This window comes from Acanthamoeba castellanii (assembly GCF_000313135.1).
Source record: "Acanthamoeba castellanii str. Neff unplaced genomic scaffold scf7180000084777, whole genome shotgun sequence".
NCBI lineage: Eukaryota > Discosea > Longamoebia > Acanthamoebidae > Acanthamoeba > Acanthamoeba castellanii.
The window spans coordinates 155,882-180,930 of NW_004457712.1; the positions used below are offsets into that span (position 1 = coordinate 155,882).

General features: G+C 57.4%; 11 protein-coding genes across 11 annotated transcripts; 9 read left to right on the plus strand and 2 right to left on the minus strand.

Moving 5' to 3' along the window:
• Positions 1-230: 230 nt before the first annotated feature.
• ACA1_288270 (uncharacterized protein) lies at positions 231-778 on the plus strand (the record flags this gene model as incomplete). Its single annotated transcript, XM_004367804.1, has 2 exons — positions 231-723; positions 768-778. The coding sequence occupies 2 exons, from the start codon at positions 231-233 to the stop codon at positions 776-778; spliced, it is 504 nt and encodes a 167-aa protein (XP_004367861.1).
• Positions 779-3,662: 2,884 nt separating this feature from the next.
• On the plus strand, positions 3,663-4,220 carry ACA1_288280 (oxidoreductase, short chain dehydrogenase/reductase family; the record flags this gene model as incomplete). The annotated part of the gene is made up of 3 exons (XM_004367805.1): positions 3,663-3,778; positions 3,857-3,966; positions 4,162-4,220. The coding sequence occupies 3 exons, from the start codon at positions 3,663-3,665 to the stop codon at positions 4,218-4,220; spliced, it is 285 nt and encodes a 94-aa protein (XP_004367862.1).
• Positions 4,221-4,387: 167 nt separating this feature from the next.
• Positions 4,388-6,385, plus strand: ACA1_288290 (SH3 domain containing protein; the record flags this gene model as incomplete). Its single annotated transcript, XM_004367806.1, has 6 exons — positions 4,388-5,002; positions 5,092-5,167; positions 5,248-5,364; positions 5,421-5,852; positions 6,090-6,151; positions 6,236-6,385. 6 exons carry the CDS (start codon positions 4,388-4,390, stop codon positions 6,383-6,385), a joined length of 1,452 nt encoding a protein of 483 aa, XP_004367863.1.
• A 434-nt stretch (positions 6,386-6,819) lies between these two features.
• On the plus strand, positions 6,820-10,725 carry ACA1_288300 (uncharacterized protein; the record flags this gene model as incomplete). Its single annotated transcript, XM_004367807.1, has 3 exons — positions 6,820-7,041; positions 7,185-9,671; positions 9,739-10,725. 3 exons carry the CDS (start codon positions 6,820-6,822, stop codon positions 10,723-10,725), a joined length of 3,696 nt encoding a protein of 1,231 aa, XP_004367864.1.
• A 90-nt stretch (positions 10,726-10,815) lies between these two features.
• Positions 10,816-11,966, minus strand: ACA1_288310 (uncharacterized protein; the record flags this gene model as incomplete). The annotated part of the gene is made up of 5 exons (XM_004367808.1): positions 10,816-10,991; positions 11,092-11,227; positions 11,283-11,506; positions 11,630-11,805; positions 11,956-11,966. 5 exons carry the CDS (start codon positions 11,964-11,966, stop codon positions 10,816-10,818), a joined length of 723 nt encoding a protein of 240 aa, XP_004367865.1.
• Positions 11,967-12,046: 80 nt separating this feature from the next.
• Positions 12,047-14,198, plus strand: ACA1_288320 (signal peptide binding domain containing protein; the record flags this gene model as incomplete). The annotated part of the gene is made up of 8 exons (XM_004367809.1): positions 12,047-12,277; positions 12,418-12,822; positions 12,900-13,048; positions 13,132-13,232; positions 13,323-13,462; positions 13,546-13,674; positions 13,756-13,914; positions 14,022-14,198. The coding sequence occupies 8 exons, from the start codon at positions 12,047-12,049 to the stop codon at positions 14,196-14,198; spliced, it is 1,491 nt and encodes a 496-aa protein (XP_004367866.1).
• A 210-nt stretch (positions 14,199-14,408) lies between these two features.
• Positions 14,409-15,316, plus strand: ACA1_288330 (uncharacterized protein; the record flags this gene model as incomplete). Its single annotated transcript, XM_004367810.1, has 5 exons — positions 14,409-14,584; positions 14,669-14,796; positions 14,890-15,003; positions 15,098-15,153; positions 15,218-15,316. The coding sequence occupies 5 exons, from the start codon at positions 14,409-14,411 to the stop codon at positions 15,314-15,316; spliced, it is 573 nt and encodes a 190-aa protein (XP_004367867.1).
• Positions 15,317-15,650: 334 nt separating this feature from the next.
• Positions 15,651-18,510, plus strand: ACA1_288340 (conditioned medium factor, putative; the record flags this gene model as incomplete). The annotated part of the gene is made up of 11 exons (XM_004367811.1): positions 15,651-15,872; positions 15,956-16,144; positions 16,231-16,569; positions 16,649-16,850; positions 16,918-16,991; positions 17,061-17,228; positions 17,328-17,549; positions 17,618-17,788; positions 17,891-18,023; positions 18,104-18,232; positions 18,302-18,510. 11 exons carry the CDS (start codon positions 15,651-15,653, stop codon positions 18,508-18,510), a joined length of 2,058 nt encoding a protein of 685 aa, XP_004367868.1.
• A 151-nt stretch (positions 18,511-18,661) lies between these two features.
• On the minus strand, positions 18,662-19,895 carry ACA1_288350 (transcriptional regulator, Sir2 family protein; the record flags this gene model as incomplete). The annotated part of the gene is made up of 2 exons (XM_004367812.1): positions 18,662-19,735; positions 19,803-19,895. 2 exons carry the CDS (start codon positions 19,893-19,895, stop codon positions 18,662-18,664), a joined length of 1,167 nt encoding a protein of 388 aa, XP_004367869.1.
• A 495-nt stretch (positions 19,896-20,390) lies between these two features.
• ACA1_288360 (ribosomal protein L4/L1 family) lies at positions 20,391-21,732 on the plus strand (the record flags this gene model as incomplete). Its single annotated transcript, XM_004367813.1, is given in 4 exon segments — positions 20,391-20,406; positions 20,499-20,696; positions 20,712-21,117; positions 21,192-21,732. The coding sequence occupies 4 exon segments, from the start codon at positions 20,391-20,393 to the stop codon at positions 21,730-21,732; spliced, it is 1,161 nt and encodes a 386-aa protein (XP_004367870.1).
• A 624-nt stretch (positions 21,733-22,356) lies between these two features.
• On the plus strand, positions 22,357-24,833 carry ACA1_288370 (RasGEF domain containing protein; the record flags this gene model as incomplete). Its single annotated transcript, XM_004367814.1, has 9 exons — positions 22,357-22,498; positions 22,658-22,717; positions 22,795-22,943; positions 23,017-23,119; positions 23,213-23,433; positions 23,527-23,596; positions 23,690-23,835; positions 23,921-24,040; positions 24,189-24,833. The coding sequence occupies 9 exons, from the start codon at positions 22,357-22,359 to the stop codon at positions 24,831-24,833; spliced, it is 1,656 nt and encodes a 551-aa protein (XP_004367871.1).
• Positions 24,834-25,049: the final 216 nt, after the last annotated feature.

The window sequence follows — 25,049 nt, forward strand, 5'->3', positions numbered from 1 at the left end:
CCTCAGTCCTTCCCAACTTCTCAGCCATGTCAGCCACCAAGCTTCTAGCAAGCTCCCATAATGCCCTGGCAAAGGTGCACCAGCAACCCAGCACCAAGGTTATCACCAAGGCATACATTGATGGGTTGCTGCAGGTGTGGGGCCAAGACACTGGCTGCATGAAGCAGCAGTCTCTCAAACTGCTAATGCAGTGTATGCCAATGACAGCAGAGGAGGGAGTGAAAGAGCTGATGGATGTGGAAGAGGAAGAGGAGGAGGAGCAGATGGAGGATAAGGAGGAAGAGCAGGAGAAGGAGGAAGAGCAGGAGAAGGAGCTGGAGGAGGAGGAGGAGAAGCATGGGGAGGAGCAAGTGGAGGAGGAGAAGGGGGTGGAGCTGGAGGAGGAGATAGTGGAGGAGGAGAAAAAGGAGGAGAAGGGAGAGGAAGCACTGGAGGAGGAGCAGGAGGAGGAGTTGGAGGCAGAGAAGGAGCTAGAGGAGGAGGAGGAGCTGGAGGAGGAGGAGCACCAAGCACCACCAAGGAAGTGCAAGCTGGTAGAGGAAGAGCACAAGGAGAGGAAACATGCATGCCCAGTGGTGATTGACCTGGACAAGGAGATGGAGGCAGAGGAGATCAAGACCAAGCCTCACAAGCAGCTGGTGGTGCGCCAGTACTCTGAAGGCAACACTGAAGAGCAATGCAAGGAGGCTGCCAGACTACTTGCCCTGCCCAACCTGGAGCTCAGTATGTACACTTTGTGTGTGTTTACTGTTCACCACACTGACAAGTTCCAAACTGATGTGCATCAGGTTTTTTATTTGTTGACTTGTTTCCTGATGTGCATTGGGTTTTTTATTTGTTGACTTGTTTCCCAATGCACATTGGGTTTTCTATTCAACCTGTGAGAATCATGTTCTCTAACAGTTTGTGTTGCTGACCTCAATTACTATGCAGAAATGAAAATTCATATGCTCCTGAATTTCTGATCACTTCAGTCCAACCCCAACATCATCAGCGCCAGCCTTTGGGTGACCCACAATGACCAAGCAATTTGCCAGCAGAAGGAGCAGCTCAATTGCATAGACCCTTCAACTTTGCACTGTACCTGGGTTCAACCCACATCACACCACATTGACATTTGGAACTGCACCATCTTTGGTACAACTCCTCTTTTCATTCTGGCAATGTGTTGATGCTTTCACTTGCTAACTGCCTGCACTGCCATCAGAATGGCATTGCCCAGTGACAGTTCCAGGAATTCATCACTTGCTGCAGTCTGTTGTGGATGGAGGGTGTCTCACAACCAAGCCCTTCATTGTTAGATTTCTCAATGAAGATGAGCACCTTGACCAAAACAACGTTGATGAGTTTGGTATTACTTCCCACACCACTTCGTTTTAGCTGCACCCATGGCTATTCAGTTTTTAGGCTATTTGCAATTCCTGATGCACATCAGTTTTTTTGGGTACTAACTTTTAACCTTCCAGAGGCCATTGATTGTAACCACAGAGTTGTGGTCTGGAACCTCATTGAGCACTGGCAGTGGGAGAATGTCTATGAAGTTCTGCTGGCAGCTGCAGGGATGGAACTCAGCTGGATCATCCTTGACTGCATCTCCAGCTTCAAGAACTACATCAACTCAGCAGGCTCAGTCGTCCTGAATGCTTTTGAGAAGGCCCTGAACTACTACACCCTCAGCCAAAACCCACTCTTCCAGATCATGTGTGGCAAAAAAACTGTTACTGACTACAATGCTCTTGCTGAGCACCTGGTATGTCCACCACCTTTGTATTCCAAACCATTACTCATCACCCCACACCTCACAGAAAACGCTTGAGGGTCATGCTGCACCAAAGCCCACCACTCTGCAGAAGTACTTGACTACCTTAAGGGCCCTGTTCAATGCTCCAGGAGTGGTGGAGTATGTTATTTCTACTCTAACTCTTCACCTTTGTTTTGAGTCCTCACTAACTGTTCCCCTTTTCCAGTCTTATCAAGGAACTCAATTGCCTTGTTCCAGAGGGTCAGGTGTTCATCTCCCTTGACAACCTCAACTCTGGTGCCTTCAGGGAATTGAGTGCCAATGACATGATTGCTGTGCTTTGCCATTATAAGTGCTATCAACACCAAGCCCCTTCCAAGAGTATGTCCTTTCTTTGTAGTAATTGTTATTCACCCCACAAGTCTAACTACTTCCCTCTTGCCAGAGAACTTCTGGTTGCTAATCACCAACCACTGGAGCATGATCAAAAGGCAGATGGAGGCCTTTCATCAGGCCATTCATGCAGCCACAGAGGCTGACTGCTGCTGCAAAGATCCTGAGGAGCTTCACCACATCTGGCTGGATCTGTGTTGTGGAATACATTGCACCACGCAGTAAAAACATCAAGATTGAGCAGCCTCACAGCATCACCTCCAAAGTTGTCAACACATTCTGCAAGCACCTGTTCCAGTTGAAACTTCTCAGTGATGAGGAGACCTCTCCTTGCCAGTTATGAAGGGAGATTGCATGTGCCACCACAGCCTCTTGAGCAGAGGAGGCCTCCCTTGCCTCAACATCCACAAGCAAACAGCACCAGCATCTCTCTGCATTGGCCAAGGGGAAAATGGTACAAATCAACTCCTTCCTGTTCCAATTCACACCCCATTACTTTCACTTACACCACTATTATCTGACTTCAGCCCACAGTACCCACTGCCGCTGGCACCACTCTGACCACCCCAACCAGTATGTTTTCATTTTGCTGGTAAAGTTCCAAGCTCACCACATGCTTGTTCTTTACAGCTACCAAGAAACATGGCAAGGGTAAGGCTGAAGAGGAAAAGTTGCCATCTACCATCAAGCACAAGGCAGAGCTTGCTCTCCAGAAACAGTATCTCCCCCAATTCACCAAGCCACTCACCAAGCTTCTTGGCCAACCAACGCAATTCCATGAATGGCTGGTGTGTTTATTGTCCCACATTGTTTTCCTGATGTGCATCGGTTTTTTTATTTGTTGACTCTTTTCCCTGATGTGCATCGGTTTTTCTAATTTCACTTATTTCCTGATGTCTTCCTCATCCAGAGCTTAGAGCTTCCCAATCCTTCCCACCCCATCACATCACCCACCACTCCCTACCACATTCTCTATGAGGCAAATCCCACCTACTACCTCTCCTTCTGTGCTGCCCTTTACTCCAGCTTTGTCTGCCTCTCCTCTACCCCCATAGCAGAGGGCAACATCTCCTCTCTCACCAACTGGCTCCTCACCTTCCACTCTAAATTCCTGGAGGAGTCAGATCTCACAGCCATCACTTCCTTCCTACAAGGCCTAACTTCACATCCTGCCCTTGCCCCTCTCACACCCAAGACCAGCTCCTCCTCCTCTTCTGGTCCATGGAAAGTGTGGAAGTCCAATGGAGCAATGTTTCCCTCCACTCTGTTCTGTTCCTCATTTCAACAAAATACATTAGCCCTTTTTTACACTTATGCCTTGAAATTCTTCATTGCCCCCATCTGCTTTTACCATGACCTACACCATTTTTCCCTGTTTTGCAACTCTCTGTACATATTTTGCCAAAACCACTCACACACCATGTTCACAAAAGTACTGCTTTTGCTGCACATACACATATATCACTTGTACAGATTTTACTTTACAAAAGGTGCCACTGGCACCTTTTTCTGGACACAGTGTTTGTGCATGCTGGAGTGCAACTTGGGGAACATCATGTTTGTGGCATCTGAGGCCACCATCATGGTAAAGCTGTTCATGATCCACTACAACATGACCAAGACCACCCAGCTCACCATCTCCCAGTACTCCACACACTCTCCAGGCCATCATGCTTCTCTTCACATTGGTGGCTGATCCATCATGGTATGCCAACACAGCAGCCTTGCTGAGCTCACCAAGGGCACCAACATACACATCAACACCATGCTCCCTGGACCTACTTGGACTGATGGCATTGCCACCTACATCAAGGGAATGGCTGCTCAGCAAGGTACCCAAACAATAAGAACCCCTCCATCAACCAAGGACATGTCACTGATGTTGACACACACACCCACACAGGCCTGACACCAGAAGAGATGAGGGCCAACTACATCAAGGAAGTGGCCCACCTCACTGCTCCAATGCTTCATCAAGCTGGAGGAGATCACCAACATTGTTGCCTTTGTTGCTTCTGAGGTGTCAGGCTGCATCAACAGCTCCTCCATCAGAGCAGAAGGTGGCATCCTGCACAGTGTTGTCTGAGAAGTTGTACACCACCATCACTGGATGCTATGTACACCACCACGTACCATCTCCTTGGTACTCGCTGATTGGTCCATTTAAAGTAACTCCAGCCATCAAAATTAATGCAACCACGGTGTCTTGTGTGGCGAGACAACAAGAGCACAAGTAGAAGGAGAAGAAGGAAGATGGCTGCGTGGGAGGAGCGGTTGAATCAGCTGGAACGCAACTTCCTGGCCGAAGTGGAGCGCCTTAAGGACGACATACTGGGGCAATTGAAGGTGGATGACGAGAAGTACTATACCAACATCGACAACGAGGTCAACACATCTTTCACTTCTCCGTCGCCTTCATCGGCGTACGCTTCGCCTTCGACGTCGCCCTCTGGCTCGTTCCGTGGAGTTGTAAAAAACGGCCGGGAAGGGCAGCACGAAGTTCCGAATGGCGCAGCCGATGGAGATGCCGGGGGCGAGCACGCTCCGCCCGAGGCAAAGACCGTGAAGTCTACTTCCTCTTTTTCATCCACAGTAGTGCCTGCCTCGCTTCGGCAATCGCAACTGGCATTGAGCCCCGGCACTCTTAGCTCATCTTCATCTTCGAGTACCCCGCCTCCTGCCCTACCTCCCCAGGCCCCTGTTGAAGGAGATCACATTGCGGGAGCTAGCAAATCACGCCGCGTAGCGCCTGCACGCCAGGCCGAAGCTCTGGTCGTGCGCGTGCGTGCCGCCTACAAGTTCGAATCGCAAGAGGAAGATGAGCTGCCCCTCCCCAAGGGACTCGAGCTAATCGCCTTCATGCGCGAGGTACTTCCTCATTCCATCATGCAATCAGTGGAACGCCCATTTTGAAGAAGTTCGAAGAAACTTTCGTTCATGATCTTCGCTGTGCACAGGACGAGAGCTGGTGGTGGGGCCAGCGGCCCGACGGCAGGGTGGGCATCTTCCCATCCAACTTTGTCACCGTGCTCGGTACGTTTGCTGGGTGCTGTGGTGCAGTCAGAGCGCGGCGTCTCACATGAAAGCGTGTTTGCGGGTGCATGTCTGCCCAGAGGGCAACCCGGAGGCGCTGCCCATTCGCGAAGATGACCCCAGCGAAGAGGCGGCCGAAGAGAGCAGCAGCAGCAGCAGCAGCAGCAGCAGCAGCAGCAGCAGCATGGACACGAGTCGTACCACCATCAGCAGGCTCAGCAGCCGCCGGCGATCGACAATCATGGTGGTGCAGCGGTGGTGGAGGATGGCGCCCGCCCGAAGCCTCCGCCGCCCGCCGGACCGAAGCCGCTGGCGCGCCAGGGCTCGCAGCAGCGCCTCGAGAAGATGAAGGTCAGCAAGGGCGCTGCCTCTCCTCCTCCCGCACGCTCGTCGTCGTACAACCACTTGTCGTCTTCCGGCTCTTCCGTCTCGCAGCACACACCCCACCCGCTGACCTCCTCCTCCGATTCATTCACGGCCGCGCCCATTCCGGCTGCCGCTGCAACTCCTGCTTCCGCTGCCTCGGTTGTTCCTCCTCCCGCGGCGAGACACCGACCCTCACCTCCACCGCCAGCGGCTCATCTGAAGCCCGCCAGTCTCGTCGGAGCGCCCACTCACTCAGTCTCACCCGCCGCTGCGTTTGAGGACCAACACTCGCAGAGTGGCGCACCTTCTTCCGCCGATGGTACCGTCAGTTCGCTCTTTGCTCTGCAGCGCGACTTGCTTTCTTCCACCGACTTACTCTCTCTTACCAGTCTCTGCTACGCACGTTCCTGCCGTTCGTCAGCGCCCGGCCGCAGCGTCTGCCCCGCAAGGTCGGACGCCGCTGACCCAAGGTAAGATCAACTTTCGTGGGCTCACCTTGTTTGCGGAGTGCATTGTTAACTCTCTCTCCCTCTCTCTTTCTCTCTCTTGCGTGTAGATCGCGAGGGTTCGTCTTCGCCCAGGCCTGCCGTGCCCCGCTCTTCCCTCAAGCCCACGCAGGTACGTGCGCCAACAACTCCTTCGTTCTTTTTCGCACCACTCTTATCAGGCCTCTTCTTCTTTCTTTGTCTCGTTCAATGACAGAGAGGCGAGGCGTCGCGCAAGGACTGGCACGACAAGAGGAAGAGCATTATGATGCTGCAGGAGCAGAGCCGCACCACCCACCTCCTCGCCCAGTGGGAGCAGGCCGGAGCCGGCATCACCTTCGCTCCGCCTCCCTCTCGCCCTGTCTGAACCCCTGCGCGCCGACGAGGGAAGAGAATCACAATTAACTGTACTTGTATCACCAGTGCGAACGGCTTGACTGGAGGAGGCGTGTAGAGAGCGTGAACCAGCCAGTCGTTGATGGTGGTGCAGGGGGGGTAGTAGTGGCACACGAAAGTGTTCCGTGGCCTACGGCCAATCGCGAGACGGCCGCTTCCTGTCGACGCTTCCTACGGGAATGCTTCTGTTGTTTTGTTTTCTAAGGATAAAATCATTTACTGCACCAAAAAACATTACTTCCCTGAGCTGGCAGACCTGGGTTTAGAGAGATTGGGCCCAAGCTCGCTTCATCATCTTCAGCGTTTGCAAAAAGCGAGAAATCGCTTTAAATTCGATTTCATTTCGACGTCACCGTGAACAGCACAACAACGGGTGCCCACACGGGCCATCCATCTTCACTCAAGATGCGAGGAGGCACGAAATGGTCTCCCCATCTGTACATCTTGGAGCTGCTGCTCGGTATGCTGCTCTCCATATTCTTCGATCCGAGCAAACTACCGCTGGCTGTCAAGGCTCTAATCATCGGAGCAACCTCCTTCTTCATTCCCTACATCTGCTACAACGACCCGCACCACTGCCTCTCCATATGGCCGCTCTCCCATCTCTACGAAGCCCTCAGCATTCGGGTACGACCCAATCCTCTTTTTATAGTTTATTAATTATTAATTATTAGAAGTATTATTAGATGAAAAATTATATAATTCTTGTACTAATAAAGAATGTAAATAAAACATAATGATTAATCAATCAATCTTATTTCCATCCATAGGAAACACCGGCGATGGCCCTGGTGCTCGGTTTCGTGCTGGCGACGTGCCTGGTGCTCTACATCGCGCTGTGCTATGTCTTCACCAAGTTCATCACCCTCAAGTACGAGCGCAGCACGACCGAGTACAAGATCATGACCATCGGCGCGGCCATCGGCGTCTTCGTCTTCGTCCTCTTCCTCTCCTTCACCTCCGTCATGAACAGCGCGGCCCTCGCCCCGGCCGCCGGGCTCAGCGGCTCCGGCGTCGAGGCCAGCAAGTCCGACCACCTTCGAGACGACTTCTACCCCTACAACGACAACGAGGAGGAGGAAGAGCTGGAGCTTGACTGCGAGCCGTTCGATCGCAATTGCGACGGCAAGCTGTCGAAGAGCGAGAAGGCCAACAAGAAGGACTACGAGAAGCTAGTCAAGGAGATGAAGAAGGAGAGGGAGAAGAAGCCCGGCCTCTACCACCCTGGTGCCCAGCCGCCGTCGTCGCCGCATCATCAACACGGTGCCGCACCGGTGGCGCAGGGCCAGCTGCCGCCGACCGGCGCCACGACGCCATCGCTCGGGTGGCTGCGCGCGCTGAAGAAGAGCTACCTCGACTTCGCGGTCAACAATCCGGCGATCTACTACGGGTGCTGGATCATCATCCTCGCGACGTGCGTCGGGTGCGCGTACCTCATCTGGAAGGAGAACATGATTCCGAGCCACGCCGTACTGCCCCTCCACCCCGCCGCGGTCGCCGTGGCCGTGCCGCCCATGACCCAGCCGCCGGGTCCGGGCCTGGCCGAGCAACCGCCGGCCTTTGCCTTCCCGACCTACATCGACCCCAACAACGCTGCTACCCCTGCGACCGGCCGCGACAGTGAGGATTCGGCCGACGACGAAGACAGCGAGCATGAGCCGCCGGCGGCCAAGGCCTCGACGGGCCAACGCCGGCTATCGCGCCAGGCCTCGGCCACTTCGCTCGCGACGCCGCAGCCGCACTCGGCCTCGGGTGGTCGTTCGTCGTCCACGTTCCTCACGCCGCCGGTGCTCATCACGCGCGCGACTTCGCCGTCGTTGCGCCGACGGCGCAATTCGAAGAGCGACCGTGACGGCGATGAAGGCGACGCCGCGATTCAGGACTTTGGTGGTGGCCATCCCGCCACCCGCGCGACCCGGGCCGAGGAGCGCGCCAGCAAGCGCATGTCCCTCCCTTCGCTGTCGCTGCCGAGCGCCTCGACGCGCCGCGTGTCGCCGCTGCCGTCGCCGCGGTCCAAAACCTCGGCGGATTTGATTCACGATGCAGGCCTCGATGGCAACGTCAATGGCAACGGCGGCGACCTCTACCGCAACCCGCCGTTCAACTCCACGAGCACCACGCCGACGGCACATTCGCGCAAGCCCTCGGCGTCGACGCCAAAGCGACAGGCGGCGAAGAACGAACGAACGAAGCCGAAAGCGAAAACGGGCGCGAAGAAGGAGAAGAAGAACAGGGGCAGCGCGAGCGATGAGGGCTGGACGTCGACCACGGCCAGCGGGTCGGAGCGAGAAGCCGGAGAGGAGGACAGCGGCGCGGGCGTGTGTCGGGGCGGGTATGAGAGGCGGCAGTCGGTCGGAAGCGGGACAGAGCGCAACGACGCCCGACCCGGCGAAGGCCGACAGCGAAACGAAGACGAAGAGGAGGAGCAAGTGGAGGAGGAGCGGGAGGCAGAAGTGGAAGATGATGATGACGACGAGCAGGTGGAGGACACGATCAAGGAGGTCATCAAGGAGTCGATCAGCGAGGAGCTGGGCGCCAAGTTCTGGCGGGAGCGGGAGCGCACCATGGCCGAGCTCGAGTCGCTCAAGCAGCGATACGAGCGGGAGCGACACAAGTACCGGAACCTCAAGCAGACCTTTGCCCAGCGCATGCGCGAGGCGGACGAGCAGGCCGACCGGGCCAAGCGGAATGAAGCGCGGGCCCGCGCCGAACTCGAGCAACGGCTGACGAAGGAGAAGGCGGCCGATCTCGACGCGCTCCAGCGTAGCGTCGACGAGGCGGCGCGGAAGAACGAAGAGATGATGCATAAAAAGAACGAAGACGAACGCGCGAGGGCCGAACGGATCAAGAGGAAGCTGGCGGAAGAGCGTCAGCGCAACGAGGAACTCAACCGACGACTCGACGACGAGCGCGCCAAGGTGGACGAAATCACGCGACGCATGGACGACGAGCGAACCAAGAACGAAGAGCGATTGGTGGAAGAGCGAACGCGACACGAAAGCGAGAAGCGGGCCACCGAGGAGGCGATGAAGGAGATGGAGATGCGGATGAAGAGAGCGAGCGACGGCACCGGCGAGGAGGCGATGGCGCTCGAGCTCTACAAGAAAATCGACGAGGAGCGGGCCAAGGCCGACGAGTGGCGACGACGACTCGACGCCGAATACGAAAAGGTGGAACGACTCAAGGGCGAAAACGAGGCCGAGAAGCAGAAGAACCACGAGCTCAGCCTGCAGATAGACGAGATGAGTGCCAAAATGGTATTGCTCCGCTTACACTGTGTGTCGTGCGTGTGTCTTGCTAACAGCAACCACAACGCGTGCGCAGACGGAGATCTTGATGAATGTGACGCACCTCAACTTTAAGGAGGCCGACACCGAGGCCGAGCGACTGAAGCAGGAGAAGCGCAAGGCGAAGCAGGAGTCGAAGCTGGCCGCCGAAGAGAAGCAGACGAAGAAGACGAAAGACAAGGCAGAGAAGAAGGAGAAGGAGAAGGAGGGACTGCCAACGCCCAACATCGTGGTCAGTGCCAGCCCCGCCGATGGTGCCACCGCGGCCAACGGCAACACCACGCCGGCCAAGCCGTCGCTTTTCTCGCCCAGGAAGTCGGAGAAGCGAAGGAGCGTCACGCTCACTCCCGTCGCCGTCGGTCGCACCATTGCATCGCCCGACACCAGCACTAACGCTGCCCCGGATGCTTCCGGCATGAGCCCGAGCCCGAGCCCGGACACGAGCCCAATCCCGAGCCCGAGAGACGCCGTTGTCGACGCGCCGAGCAAGCCTGCGGAAAAGGCCGAGACCGTGGCTAGCACTAGTGCCGCTGGTGCGAACGGTGAGGCCCACGCCGAGAAGGAAGCCCAGACCACCGACGCTACGACCACGACACCCACCGTCACGGCTGGCAGCGACAGCGCGCTGAGCACGCCGGTCAGTTCGTCGGCCGAGTCGTCGCCGGTGCTGCTCTCGCCCGTCAAGCCCAAGTCGGAGAAGCGAAGGAGCGTCACGCTCACGCCCACCGCCATCCGACACGCCGCCGCTGCCGCGGCCAGCGCCGACCCGATCCCCGTTCCCACCGGTGGCATCTTCGACACGCCGGCCAAAGCCGACGCGCCGGAGAAGAAGGAGAACGGCCACGAGCGGGCCACCACTGAGGACGCCACAGCCGCCACGACGACGGCCAACGGCAACGGCAACGGCGTTGTGAGCCTTCTGAGCACGCCGACCAAGTCGAAGGACTCGTCGCTGCTGCTCTCGCCCACCAAGGCGGAGCGACGAAGGAGCGCCACGCCCACCCCCAAGGCCAAGTCTTCCTAGCCCCCCGGCTGCACCACTTTATCGTAAATACACTACTCCGATTTTCCCCTGAGGAGAGGGCTCATGGTGGTTGGGTCGTGTGTGGCGTCATCATGTGCTGTGCTTGATGCCGGCGGCTTGCATGTGGCGTTGAATCTCGGCGCCGCTCAGCTTCCGAGGATAGACCGCGAAGTGCTGCAGCGGCGAGCGGCACGACGGCTTCGGCCCGCACTCTGTGCTCTCGCTGTTGTACTCGCCGCCCAGCAGGAACGGACCACCACAGTTGCCTTCGGGTTTCGCCGAGTCAGTACATCGGCCAAACCCGAGCCAAGCTGCCCCCGCATGCGCTGCTTTGCGCGCGTGTGTGTCGATGCTACGTGTGCGTACCGGGCTGGATTTGGGCGAACTGGGCAGAGCAGTGCTCGACGCCGTTGACATAAGCGTAGAGTGTGCCGTCATGCAGTACCCACGCAGTGTGCACCCACTGACCCAAGAGGGTGGCAACCGGTACTCGCAACACCACCTGCCACGGAAAAAGTCAGCCGTATGCGTGTGCGTATGTGGGTTGTGGGCGTCACCTTCTTGCGGCCAGTGTAGAAGTGCCAGAAGAACAGGTAGCCGTTCTCGTAGTGGCAACCCTGCTCGCGTGCATGCGTGCAGTACAGCGTGTGGGGTGGCGCCGTGAGCTCGGCGGGCAGCTTGGCCAGCAGCGTCAGCGTGATCGAACTCACCACCTCGCCCTTTTCCATGTGCGGGAACGCCATGTCGCGCAGGCTCTGCGGACATTCCACATAGGTCTCGCCTGGACGATCACAAGGAATGGCGAAAATGGATTTAAATTAAACAAAATGGATTAAAAAATCAACAATCCTATGAGGTGTGATAATTTAATGAGCAAAAGAAGTGAATGAGCTGCAAAACATACCGGCAAAGGCAACCGCATCGCCAGCCAGGCCTGGGGCTGAAGCGAGTCCGCCCACTGCCTTGGCGTGAAGGGCGTAGCCCGAGTGGTCTAGGACCTGCCCAGTGCCCTCCTTTTCGTTGAGCTTGTAGTAGACGCACGGCAGACCCAGCTTCACGGCCCGCTCGTGGCATCTCCCACTGCATGCTCCATTCTTTTTTGTTATTTTTTTATTTTTTATTTTACATTTTTTCTCCATTTCTTATTTTTGTTTTGACCAAATCGGACTTTCCCACGTTGCATCCCGCAGAATTTCATGGCCTGAGAAAATATAAATGATTTTCTTTTACTTCCGCTCCATCTTGGTGGACTCTCATTTTTCTGCCTCTTGATAGATTGTGATACATAGATAGATTTGATTATTCAGGCAGTTGAGACAAGATGGTGCTAGCGGAGCTCGGTTCGAAGATTACGCATGCGCTGCGTAACATGTCCAACAGCACGGTCATCGACAAGGACGTCGTGGATGCCATGTTGAAGGAGATCTCCAACGCCCTGATGGCTGCCGACGTGCAATTCAACCTCGTGCTCAAGCTGCGAAAGAACATTCTCGACAAGGTCAAGATCGAGGACATGGCCGCTGGTCTCAACAAGAGAAAGATCATCCAGCAGGTGAGCACTGCCCAGCACTCCCTCGATTTCACTACAATTTGAGAGCATTTGCATGTGCCCTCCCGAGTTGCCTTCATTTTTGCATGTTGCGCTGCATCATCTTTGATCATCTATCCGCCGTCTCACACTCTCTCCGCCAGGCCGTGTTCGATGAGCTCTGTGCTCTGGTTGATCCCGGCCAGAAGCCCTACAAGCTGGTCAAGGGCAAGCCCAACGTCATCATGTTCGTAGGACTCCAGGGTGCTGGCAAGACCACCACCGTCACCAAGCTGGCCTACCACTACAAGAGGAAGAGCTGGAAGGCCTGCCTCGTGTGCGCCGACACCTTCCGTGCCGGTGCGTTCGATCAGCTCAAGCAGAACGCCACCAAGGCCAAGATCCCCTTCTACGGCAGCTACACCGAGACCGATCCCGTCAAGGTCGCCGAGGAGGGCGTGGAGAAGTTCAAGCAGGAGGGCTACGAGATCATCATCGTCGACACCAGCGGTCGTCACAAGCAGGAGGCTGCCCTCTTCGAAGAGATGGAGCAAGTCGCCGCCGCCATCGTACGTGGCTCCAGCCCGTCCATCCAATGGCACCCCACTCACTCACTCTTGCCTCTTGTCGGTGTGCAATCGGACAGAAACCGGACACGGTGACGTTCGTGATGGACGGTACCATCGGTCAGGCTGCGTTCGATCAGGCACAGGCCTTCAAGCAGAAGGTGGGCATCGGTTCCATCATCATGACCAAGCTCGACGGCCACGCCAAGGGAGGTGGCGCCCTCTCTGCGTACGTTGCTGCCACTAGAACCTCTACTGCACCCTCTCTTTCACGGCTTCGAGGTTCGCTGACACGCAGTCATTTGTGCGCAGTGTGGCTGCGACGGGGAGCCCTATCACATTCATCGGCACCGGTGAACACATCGACGATTTTGAGACGTTTGCTGTGAGGCCCTTCGTCAGCAAGATGTTGGGTACGCCACCGCTCGATTTCTTTCTCCCCACAGATGTGTGTCAACAACACTCATCCGTCTCCGATCTCTGTGCGTTTGCCGCTTAAACAGGTATGGGAGACATGGCGGGCCTGGTTGACACAATCAAGAAGGCGGTGCCGCTCGACGGCCAGCCCGAACTCTACAAGCGATTGTCGGAGGGTATCTTCACTCTGAGGGACATGTACGAACAGTTCTCCAATATCCTCAAGGTAAACCTTCATGCTCTACCTCAGTACCACTGTCTCCTTCTTCTTGGCCTTTTCACTGACGTGTGGACACGGCAATGGTGTAGATGGGACCGTTGAACAAGGTGATGGAGATGTTGCCGGGCATGGGCAGCATCCTCAAGGAGGGGGCTGGCCGAGATTCATCACAGAAGATCAAGAGCTACATGACCATCATGGACTCGATGACCGACGAGGTAAGATTGCCGCCAATCGTGTTGAACCAATCTTTCGCGATGTCCGCTAACTCGCGCGTCTGGCATGTACATCGCGCAGAGCTGGATGACTCGAAGGTGCTGGCCAAGAACTCGCAGTCCCGCATCGTGCGCATCGCCCGCGGGTCGGGTCGATCGGTGAAGGAAGTCAACGAGCTTCTCGAACAGTTCAAGCACTTCGAGAAGGTGATGAAGAAGGTCAAGGGCCTCAAGCTCGGCAAGGTACTTTTGCACCTTCTCCGAAAAACAAACATCACTCCCCCTCGGCGCCCTTCGCTCTCCATGGTGCCGTATCTCACTCGTGTTCCGCTCTCGTTGGAAATGCGCAGGGCGGAGAGCTCAAGGGCAGGAACCTATCGCAGATGTCGAACCTCATCCCACCGCACGTGATGAAGCAGATGGGCGGCATGGGCGCCATCCAGAACATGATGCGCTCCCTGGGCGGCGGTGGCGGCGGTCTGGGCGGACTCGGCGGCCTTGGTAACATGATGGGCCTCGGCGAGTAAGAAGGAAGAGCCACCAGAGAGCTGTCATCGTGTTGAAGAGGATGAACGACAACCAGTACGACGGGGTGGTGGGGTACGCGCCTGTGTGAATAAAGTGTGGCCAACCGGTTGCTACAAATACTTCCGATAGGTCACAAATATCCCGACAACCCCGCAATTAATACAGAAACAGAGACGGAGGTTGTGTTGGTTGCGGCCAGAAAAAAGAAGATGAAGATGACGAAGATGCCGGTCGTGGTGGTTGCGGTGTGCTTCTTGGCCCTGTTCTCCGGAGCCTTGCGCGGGGCCGACGCCTCCTTCGCTCCGGACGTCGTCTCCGCTGACGGTGCCCTCCCCAATACTTGCGACCGGGTACCCGGCGGCTACACCAACAAGAACTGCACCTGGTTCCCTCTCCGCTCCACCGTTATCATCAAGAAGTCACCCCCCCCCCACGTTGATTAAGTGCTGACCGTGTGGGGTTGCACCAGGTATGAGACCAACAAGTGGTGGCTTCCGTCGGTCTACGAACAGAACGCCATGTGCGTGTGCTCGCAGACGACCTCCTACAACAACAACACCCTCGAGTGCGTTCGCCGCTTCGTGCAGGTCTACACCGGTACGCTTGCTGCGTCCACGTGGTCGACCCACTTCTTGTTATCGCTCCGGTCGGGGGCAATGCTGACGCTCACGGTGGCGGAGCACTGTGCAGACCAGTACTTCCCTGCCGAGATGAGGCAGGTGATGGCCGACAAGAAGGCGAAGGACAACGCCATCCAGTACCAGTACTTCCTCCAGAAGTACTTCACTCCGCTCATCTACAAAGGTACATAGCCGTCCACTTTGCTCCCGTGCGAGTGAATGCTCACAGCGACGATGGTGATCACTCACTTTGTGGGGCTGTGCTTTGTGTGCGCCAGTGCACGTTGATGCTTACAACACTTGCTGCTGTCCCCACGGCCCTGCTCCCTACTTTGTACGCCTTCTGATCCTGCAAGGTGGTGATGCACGTGAGTGGCCGATCTAACCTCCGCCCACAGGACTGGATCGGCGTCGTGTTGGCTCCTCTCCCCTGCCCGTTCGTATGGGAGGGCGTACTGTTGGCCGGCTCGTGCCACGGCACGCCCGGTCGCTGGTAAACCCCTCGCGGTCGTGCGCAGCGAACAGGCGCCAGACGAAGAGAGCATTTCCTTCTTTCTTTTTTCACACAAGAAGACTCGACTGCTTTCTCCTGGGTGGCAATTCCCTCACCACACACCAATCCCCGTGCTCGGTGGGCGCATTCCTCAGCATTCCTCGGCGTATTAATAAGGAAATTGATTATTGTTCCGACACGATTCACTCATTCCATCATCTCCAACAAATCACTTGCAGAAGGTACGCCGCGCTTGCGACTAAGGGTCTGGATCTGTTCTTGAAGGCTGTGCCATTGATAAAATTCGTGATCTGAAAATAGAAGGGCTCTGTGTGAAGATGAAGTTCTTCATTCTGCTGGCGCTTGCTCTCGTGGCAACGTCGTGCCTGGCGATCAAGCCGCCCTCGGACGAATTCAGGAAGAAGCTCCAGGGTCCGCCCTCCGAATTCGCTCAGCACCGCATCCCCAAGCCCGAGCTGGCCGCCCTCAACAGTGAATCTTCGTGGCACGAGTTGACCTTCTCCAAGGCCGACGATGGCACCTTCGTGTGGAAGGGCGAGGTACTTTCCACAATTCATCATCGTCATCTACTTCACCACTATTTGTTGATTTACGCAACTTATTTCGCCGCGTTACCCGACAGATGGTGGTCGATAGCAAGGTCGAGCTGGATATCTCGGTGTTCTCGCCCTACGAGGACAACATGGACATCATCGTGCAGCCGCCCAACGAGCTTCCCCTCTCGATCAACGTCGCCCTCGCCACCAGCGCCCTCTGGGCCGAGCGTGCCGCGGCCGGCATCGGCAAGGAGTACGAGCTGCCCTTCACCAAGGTACGCCCGTGTGCAGGCCTTCGCGCTTCAGTCAGTCGCCTCAGTGTGTGCGAGCGCTCATTATCGCGTCGCGTGCGTTGATGCAGACGAGCGGCCCGTTCGGTATTGACGGCGCTTCGTACCCGGTCACGACCTACTCCTTCAAGAACCCCACCGTCGGTACCTGGACGGCGACGCTCGTCATCAAGGGCGTGGCTGACGTGGCCACGGACAAGCCCACGGCGGTGGTCATGATCACCAACAAGGCCAGCGTGAAGCTCTTCTCGCACCTCAACAAGTACGAGCTCGAGGTCGGCCAGGAGGTCGGCCTCGTCGCCAACATCCACAACGCCGAAGGCGAACTCTACCTCCAGGGCCGCCCCGGCGTGCTCCAGCTTGCTAGCGCCTCGACCGTCATGAGCGTTCGCTTGCCCGACGGCCGTAAGGTGCGTGTCCAGACCCGTGCTGTCGCGTCGCACCGTCTTCTTTTGACTCACCGACTGTGCGTGGTTCGTCTGTGTGTAGATCGACGTGCCCATGCACGATGACGGCGTCCACGCTGACTTGGCTCCCAATGACGGCATCTACGGCGCTGTGATCGAGGCGCTTGCCCCCGGCCAGTACATGGCGCAGAGCGTGTTCAAGGGCGTCACCGTCGACGGCGTCGCTTTCGAGAGGAGCACCGAGCACTCCTTCCACGTCGTCAACCCCTACATCACCCTCACCGGTACTCCTCCCTCTCCCTCCTCGCACGTCCGCCGCGCGCTTGCTCACGCTCGCCTCTTCACCTCAAGGCCTGGCCGATGTTGAGTACAACGCGAAGGAAAAGTTCTTCTACTTCCACATCGATGTCGACAGCTACGACGTGGTACGCACCTTTTCTTTATCGTGCTGCTCGTCCGGTGCGCGTGCTCATTTGTGAATTGCGCGGTCACAGGACTCGGAGGAGAGCACCACCAAGGCCTACGCCGAGGTGTGGGGCACGGACAGCACCGGCTACGAGTACGCGCCTGTCGCATGGGTGCAGGCCATGGTGGACCCCTACAAGAGCGCCGCCGGCGAGACCGTCGTCACTCTCCAGCTCCACGAGGATTGGGTCCACAAGGTACACACACCACACACCACACACCACACACCACACACCACACACCACAGCGCCAATCGGCTGATCGCTGTTTGTGCGTGTTTTGTTGGCGGGACGTAGGCGGGCGTGACTGCGCCGTTCCAGCTGCGCAATGTGTGGCTCGAGGACAGGAACTGGAACGTCGTGCTCTCCGAGCGCAGTGCCATTTACGTCGATGCGTCGGCCATCAAGAGCTTCCAGGCCAACCCCCACAAGCGCGACAACGTCGCCATCACCGAGGAGATGACCGTCGGTCCTCGCCCCGCGGCCATGGCTCTGCGCAACCGCACCAGGGCCTCTGAGGTACGGCCACGCCCAGCGCGTTCTGGCCTCGGTGCGAACGCAACTAACACTGCTTTGTCACACCACAGGCCGGTGGTAAGCTCATCCTCGTGCACGGCTACTGCGCCGGCCAGAACGAGTTCCCGCTGTCGGACTTCACCAATGCCGTCCAGTTCCAGGACTACAACCAGGTGCGCTCCAACGACGCGTTTGCCCTCAAGATCCGCGATTTCGGCAACCAGTTCGATTCCTTCTCCATCGTACGGCCCCAGAATGCCACCCGCACCCGCACACACAACCACGACCACAACGGCAACTTACATGCAAGACGTGCGACCCCTTTTCAGGTGGCCCACTCGCAGGGTGGCCTCGCGGCAACGCACCTGCACGCCTACTACTGGTCCAACCTGGAGGCTGCTAAGGGCGGTCGCCTCATCCAGTCGGTCGGCAGCCCCTACTATGGCTCCGGTCTCGCCGGCAACCTCGCCGCCATCGGTGCGCGTTTGCAGCCTGCTCGTGCCTCGCTCGCGGTTTCGTCCCCGGAGTGACTCACCATTGGTTGCGTGCGCTCGCAGGCGACATCTTTGGCGTGGGCTGCGGCAAGAACAACGACTTGACCTACGACGGCGCCACCAAGTGGGCCAACGCCCTCCCCGCCGGCATCACCAAGGATGTTTTCTACTACACCACCCAGTACAAGGATGGTACGGTCCCTGCCGTTGGGGGGGGGTGGTACGCGTGCTGACCGGAAACATGCTTCCCTGTGCGCGCAGCCCTGTTCGGAGGCTACTGTGTGTTCGGCGCTTCGCTGGCGCTCTACTCGCCCAACGACGGCACCACGGAGGTGGTTAAGGCCAAGCTCGCCGGTGCCAACTACGCCGGCCACAAGAGCGACTGGTGCCACACCACTGGCATGAACCATCCCAACCAGTGCACCGACCCCGCCAGGAACAAGGAGATGGACACCGCTGCCTCGCGCTAACAGAGCGGTTGCTCTCCGGCCGTCGTCTTCTCTTTCTTCTTCATCGCCGGATGAAGAGGCGAGCTGAAAGAGAGTTGTACTTTCCCGGTTTTTATTTTTCGAGTGGTGCATCCACCCACCAACACGTAACCAACATTTTTGCCACCATCAATCACCTCATCGGCTGATACCCGCGTCCGACCACCTCCTTTTCACCTTCTTCTTCTTGCTGCTGCTGCTCCTGCTCCCTTCTTCTGTCCTCTGCCTCGGCTTCACGCAGCAGGGCCATCTGTTCGAGCAGCTGTGCCTTCATCTTGTAGTAGGGGTGCACGTAGGCCGGGAGCCGGTCGAGTGGCAGGGCGTCGCGGGGCCGCCAGGGCGGGATAGGGTCGATGGCGAGGCCCAGGCGCGCCATCAGTCCCTCGAACACGGGGTCGCACTTGGCCCACAGGCGCAGGGCGACCTTGTGGTCGTCGGGCGTGGGCTGGAGGTTGACCAACACGACCCGACGCGCCAGGAAGGGGAAGTGGGTGATGTGGCGCAGGGACATGGACGTGCCGGCGATGATGCACAGGTCGGCCCGGCGGCAGTGGGTGTCGGCCTCGGTCCAGTCCACCTCGTCGAGCAGCTCGCCAAAGTTGATGTGGGTGTCCTTGGTGCCGCAGTTGCGGTCGCGGGTGCCCACCATGCGTCCGCCCCAGCGGCCGTTCTGCATCTTGAGGTTGCCCGGCGTGCCGGTGTAGTGCGCCGGCGGCGCGCTGCCGCACCGGGCGCAGGTGCCGACCTTGTGGTCGTGCACGTGCACCTCGGGCTGGCGCACATGGTAGTTGCGCTCAAAGTCGTAGTCGCAGCTGGTGCACCGCTCGACGTAGATGTCGCCGTGCAGGCAACACAGCTGTTCGTGGGCCTGCAGCCCCGCCTTCCTGAATATGCCGTCGAGGTTGGTGGTGATGACGTAGTGCGCGAGGCCGAGGCGCAGGAGTGTGGCCATGGCCATGTGCGAGGGCGTCGGCTGGGCGTCGCACATGTCCACCCGCGCCTTGGCCTTCTTCTCTGCACGCGCGGCCTCCTCCTTGAGCTTGCGCAGCTCGCTCTCGTCCTCGACCGAACGTAGCGGGCCGAGGGCCTCGAGCTGCTTGATCTTGCGGCGAGTCCAGGCGCCTTCGGGACCTCGGTAGTCGCCCACGCCGGCCGAGGTCGACACTCCTGCGCCGGTGAAGAACACGGTGTACCGGCTCCGCCTTACCTGATGAAGTAAAGGATGATGAGCAAATACAGCTTAGGTGAGAGCTGGTGTAGGAGTGAGTAGGGACCATTTTGGCCAGACGATCAAGCTTCTCCTCAAAAAGAGGCTCGTTCTCTTCGCTGTGCTCGCGCACCCTGGTGGAATCAACTGTGCTGGCCATCGCTACACCGTCAGTTGTGCGTTCGTGTCGGGCTTTGTTGTGAGTGCATCTTATGGGAGCAGCCAGGTCAATCTTGCCTCGAAGCAACCCACCCGTTCCTTCCAGAAGTGTAACGCTGCCCTTCCCACTTCATTTTGGCCGAAACTGAAGGAAAAGCAGCAGGCAGAGCGGATACGTCACCGACCCGCGTGGGTTGTCAGCACTACCCAACAAAAGAGGGAGCAATCAGCGGAGGGACGACGATGTGAAGGCCAGCTTGCTTTTCTAGCTTTATTTTTGGTTGTGGAATTCTTTGTTTTTTCTAATCTGTCGACTTGCGGAATTCGGCCAAATATCGAACCTTATAATAACCGGGGAGCAACTGAAGCAGCCTTTTTCTTCTTTCCCTCTCTTCCTATCCTCGTCGTCACATAGAAATGGTACGCCACTACCCTTCATCTTTGCGGGTGGGTCCTGTGTGCTTCGGTCTTCGGGAGAGTGAACTCCGTGGTGTTGATGGGGCTGTTTATACGTGCGTTCTAGAACCTATGCATCTTCGCCTTCTAATTAATCTCTTGTCTCCGCAGGCCTCTCGTCCCCTCGTTCAGGTTCACGGTGGTGAAGGCGCTGGCGCCACTGTGCTGCTCCCCGCGGTGTTCACCTCGCCCATCCGCCCCGACGTCGTCCAGGAGGTTCACTCGGCCCTCGCCAAGAACCGCCGTCAGGCCTACGCCGTCTCGCGCCGCGCTGGCATGCAGTCGTCGGCCGAGTCGTGGGGTACCGGTCGCGCCGTGGCCCGTATTCCCCGCGTGCCCGGTGGTGGTACCCACCGCGCAGGCCAGGGTGCCTTCGGTAACATGTGCCGCGGAGGTCGCATGTTCGCCCCGACCAAGACCTACAGGAGGTGGCACCGCAAGGTCAACGTCAACCAGAAGCGTTTCGCTCTCTGCTCGGCGCTCGCCGCGTCGGCCGTCCCCGCCCTCGTGATGGCCCGTGGTCACAAGATCAGCCAGATCCCCGAGGTGCCGCTCGTCGTCGCCACCGAGGCCGTCAAGGACGTCACCAAGACCAAGCACGCCGTCGCCCTCCTCAAGAAGCTCAACGCCTATGAGGACGTCGAGAAGGTCAAGGATTCCCGCAAGATCCGTCGTGGTGTGGGTAAGATGAGGAACAGGCGCCGCGTCCAGAGGCGTGGTCCCCTCGTGATCTACGATCAGAAGTCCCCCCTCGTCTTCGCTTTCAGGTACTGCCCTCCCCTTTTTAAAACTTGCGAATCAATGCCCATTTGGCTAATCTTCTCTTCTCGACCTTCAATAGGAACATCCCCGGTGTGGAGCTCTGCAGCGTTGAGCGCATGAACCTCCTCCAGCTTGCCCCCGGTGGTCACCTCGGCCGCTTCGTCATCTGGACCAAGGATGCCTTCGAGAAGCTCGATGCCATCTACGGCACCTACACCAAGAAGTCGACTGAGAAGACGCACTTCACCCTGCCCCGTCCGCTCATGACCAACGCCGATCTCACCCGCATCATGACCTCCGACGAGGTCCAGAGCCACCTCCGCAAGGCCAACCGCAAGCCCACCCGCACCATCCGCAAGAAGAACCCCTTGAAGAACCGTGGTGTGATGATCAAGCTCAACCCCTACGAGAAGACCCGCATCAGGAACCAGATCCTCCAGGAGAAGGCCCGCGCCGAGAAGAAGGACGCCATCCTCGCCAAGAAGAGGGAGCACTTCAAGAAGTCCAAGCAGATCAAGAAGCAGCGCGCTGAGTACTACAAGGCTCTCCTCCACAACCCCCGCGTCTACGAGGGCATCTACAAGAAGCCCGAGGTCACCGAGGAGGCTGCCGACCAGTAAGGTCTCCACTTTGCCCCTTCCCCCAACACAACGACGAACGAGGAGGAACCCCCATAGCGCGGAATTGCCTCCCGCTCGATGTACTGAAGAGAGAGGTCTCCAATACACTTCAGCATCAATCCATCTTTCATCTGGTCCGCTGCTTTTCCTCTTCCAGAAAGATGCGCCCCGCAGCGTGTCTGTGTGCTTGCCCGGCCTTTGGTTGTTGTGCGACGCGTGGACGATCGCTAGGCCACCCAGCGTGAGCCAATCCGGGGGCTGGATATAGTACCACAGCCACCGTCTCCTTGCTCCCCAAGCACCAGCCACGAGGAACCGTCACCGAGCACGCCGTTTTCTACTGTTCGACCGGCAAGAAGGCCTTCATCTACGCACCTTCCTTCATCCGCATCTCTTCTTGTGTTTTGGGCCGCGGAGGGACCACCTTCGCAATCGATAGAATCGATTATCAGCACCTTCACGGATAAAAACTCAGCTTTTTGATTCCGATAGACGACGGTGATTTCATCCTCCAAACCCCAGCTCGCTTTCCTCATCTTCTACGAACTGCGCCCCCCGATACTTCTACATCTCTGCTGAGATCTCAAGTCGTATTGCTTATCTTTCCGTGCACCCCGCAGCATCATGGACAGGGCGGCACGGCTGCGAAAGAGGGGCTCGCTCCAGGCGAGGGACAGGCAGACCATCAGCAAGGCCACCGGAGAACGCCTTTTCTCCGTGCCCAACTTTCTCGAGCTCATACAGACAAACAACAACACCATCAACAGTATATGCCCTCCCCGACTCCGTTCTTTGTTCGCTTTCGCTTCGTTCTTCCCTGTCGCTTTCGTTTTTTAAAATCTTTTTAATTCTTTTTTTAGTTATTTCGACCCTGCGTTGCTACGTACTGAGCTCACCTGAATCATTTCCCATTTCATTGGTTTAGACAAGCGAGGTTCCGTGATCATCTATGGCAATCGCAACAACAAGAAACTGATTCGTGCCGGTACGCTACAAAACAAAAATCAACTGCCAATAAATAAATAATAACAATGATTATTTTAAATGCCGTACGGCTAACAGGCAACTTGGACGGACTGGTGGAGCTGCTTACGGCGGATGAGGGCGACACGCAACCGGCCTACGTGGAGACCTTCGTGGCCACTCACTCCTACTTTGTCGACTCGCAGTCCCTCATGACCCGCCTCATGGAGCGCTTCTACGACAGCGAGGTACCCCTTCCTTCCTTCCTTCCTTCCTCTTACCTCTTACCTCCTCCTAATTCTCACCTTCATGTGTGCACAGGACGGGAGGGTGATCGACGTCTTCAAGAAGTGGATGACGTTCTACTTCGAGGACTTCACCGAAGAGAACGCCATCTTCTTCAACATGTTCCTGTCCGACCTCGGTACTTGCTCTCTCTCTCTCTCTCCTCGCTGCCACCACGACACAGCGCAGCACAGCTCCGCAGATTTCTAAGCCGTGTCGCACGCGCGCGCAGGTTCGAAGGGCTTCGAGGCGCACGCCGACGATCTGCGTTCGGTGTTCCGGGTGCAGGGCGAGGCCTACAGGAAGCGGCTGACACAGGAGGAAGTCGACGCGGAGAAGGAGCGCGCGGCGCTGGCGGTCAGCGAGGACATCACGCATCGCGTGCCCGACCTCGAAGATGACGACCACGACCCGGCCGACATCGCCCGCCAGATGACCCTCATCGAAGAGCGGGTAATGCCTCCACAAGCCCCCAGACACCGCGACCCGTTTGTTGGACACCACCACCACCACCACACTCACCTGACATCGCGTCTTTGCCTGCAGCTCTACAAGGAGATCTCGCTCAGAGAGTTCCTACAGCTGGCATGGAGCAAAAAGGATGGCAAAGAGAAGGGTTCGTGCAAGCAGACCTCCTCGCGTGTCGCGCTTTGGCCCATAGATCTTGACTGACAATACGCACGCACGCACGCACGTACACAAACAACAGCGAAAAAGCTGACCCGATTAATCAATCGATTCAATGCGGTGAGCTTCTGGGCCGCCAGCGCGATTCTCACTTGCGACCACTCCTCCAAGAAGCGCTCAAAGATGCTTTCGCTCTTCATCCAAGTCGCCGATGCTTGCCTCAACTTGGTACGATTGCACGTGTGTGAATGGCGCTTGGAAAAAACAAACCGCGCAAGTGCTCACCGCCTTTGGCGTTAAAACAACAAAACAGCAAAACTTCCAGTCGGCCATGCAACTCTACTCGACACTCAACCTCACGCCCATCGAAAGGCTGGAGAAGGAGTGGAACAGCCTTCCCAAGAAGGTCAGCCAGATGTACGAACGCCTCAAGGTACCGTATTCCCCTTCTTGTGGTGTGTGTGTATGGTGTGTGGCGTTGTGTGTGTGTGTATGTGTGTGTGTGTGTGTGTGTGCGTTGTGTGTGCGTGCGTGCGTTCACGTGATGGATCAATCTCACACCGCCCGCCGGGGGAGCGCAGGAGTTCTTTGAGTCCGGGGGCAACTTCAAGCGGTACAGGGAGACGCTGGCCAAGGTCGAGGCGCCGGCCATCCCCGTGCTCTCGTTCATCCTCTCCGATCTCACGATGATCGAGGAGAACAAGTCCTCCATCAAGATCAAGGTCAGCGAGGGCAGCGGAATTCAGGGCGGCAGCGCCATACCCGGCAGCGGCGGCAGTGGTATTCAAGCGGAAGGCGGCAGTGGAATCCAGGGCGGCGGTGACGGCGGCAGTGGCAGTGGTATTCAAGCGGGCGACGGCAGTGGGATTCAAGCCGGCGGTGGCAGTGGAATCCAGGGCGGCGGCGAGGAGGAGGAGGAGGAAAGCGAGCTGGTCCACTTCGAGAAGATGTCGATGATCTACAACACGCTCAGCCAGCTGAAGAAGTGCGGGAATGTGGCGTACCCGCGCGACGACCACGACAACGGCGGCGACCACAACGAAAACGGCGAGAAGCGGGAGCGAGACAAGAAGGCCAACAAGGCCTCGACGGCGAGGGAGGAGCTGGTGAAGATGCTCACCGATCTGCCGCGCCTCAGCGAGAAGGAGCTCTACGACCTCAAGAACGACACCAAGAAGAAGGTGAAGGACCTCAAGAAGGCCCTCAAGGCCTCCCGGAAGAAGTGAAGACCACATGAACGAAAACGAAAGCGAAATGGAAAAACGAGAAAACGGGAGGACGGCGAGGGAAGAGGAGGAGCAGCTGGATTGATGCAGGACAGAGTCAAGGATCGTTGATTGTGCACAACACGGGTGTATGATAGGCTGTAGTGTTCTAAACTTTTTCGATTTTTCTGTTGTTTTGTTTGCATTCTGGGTAGTTTTCTTGCGCAATTCAAGAAA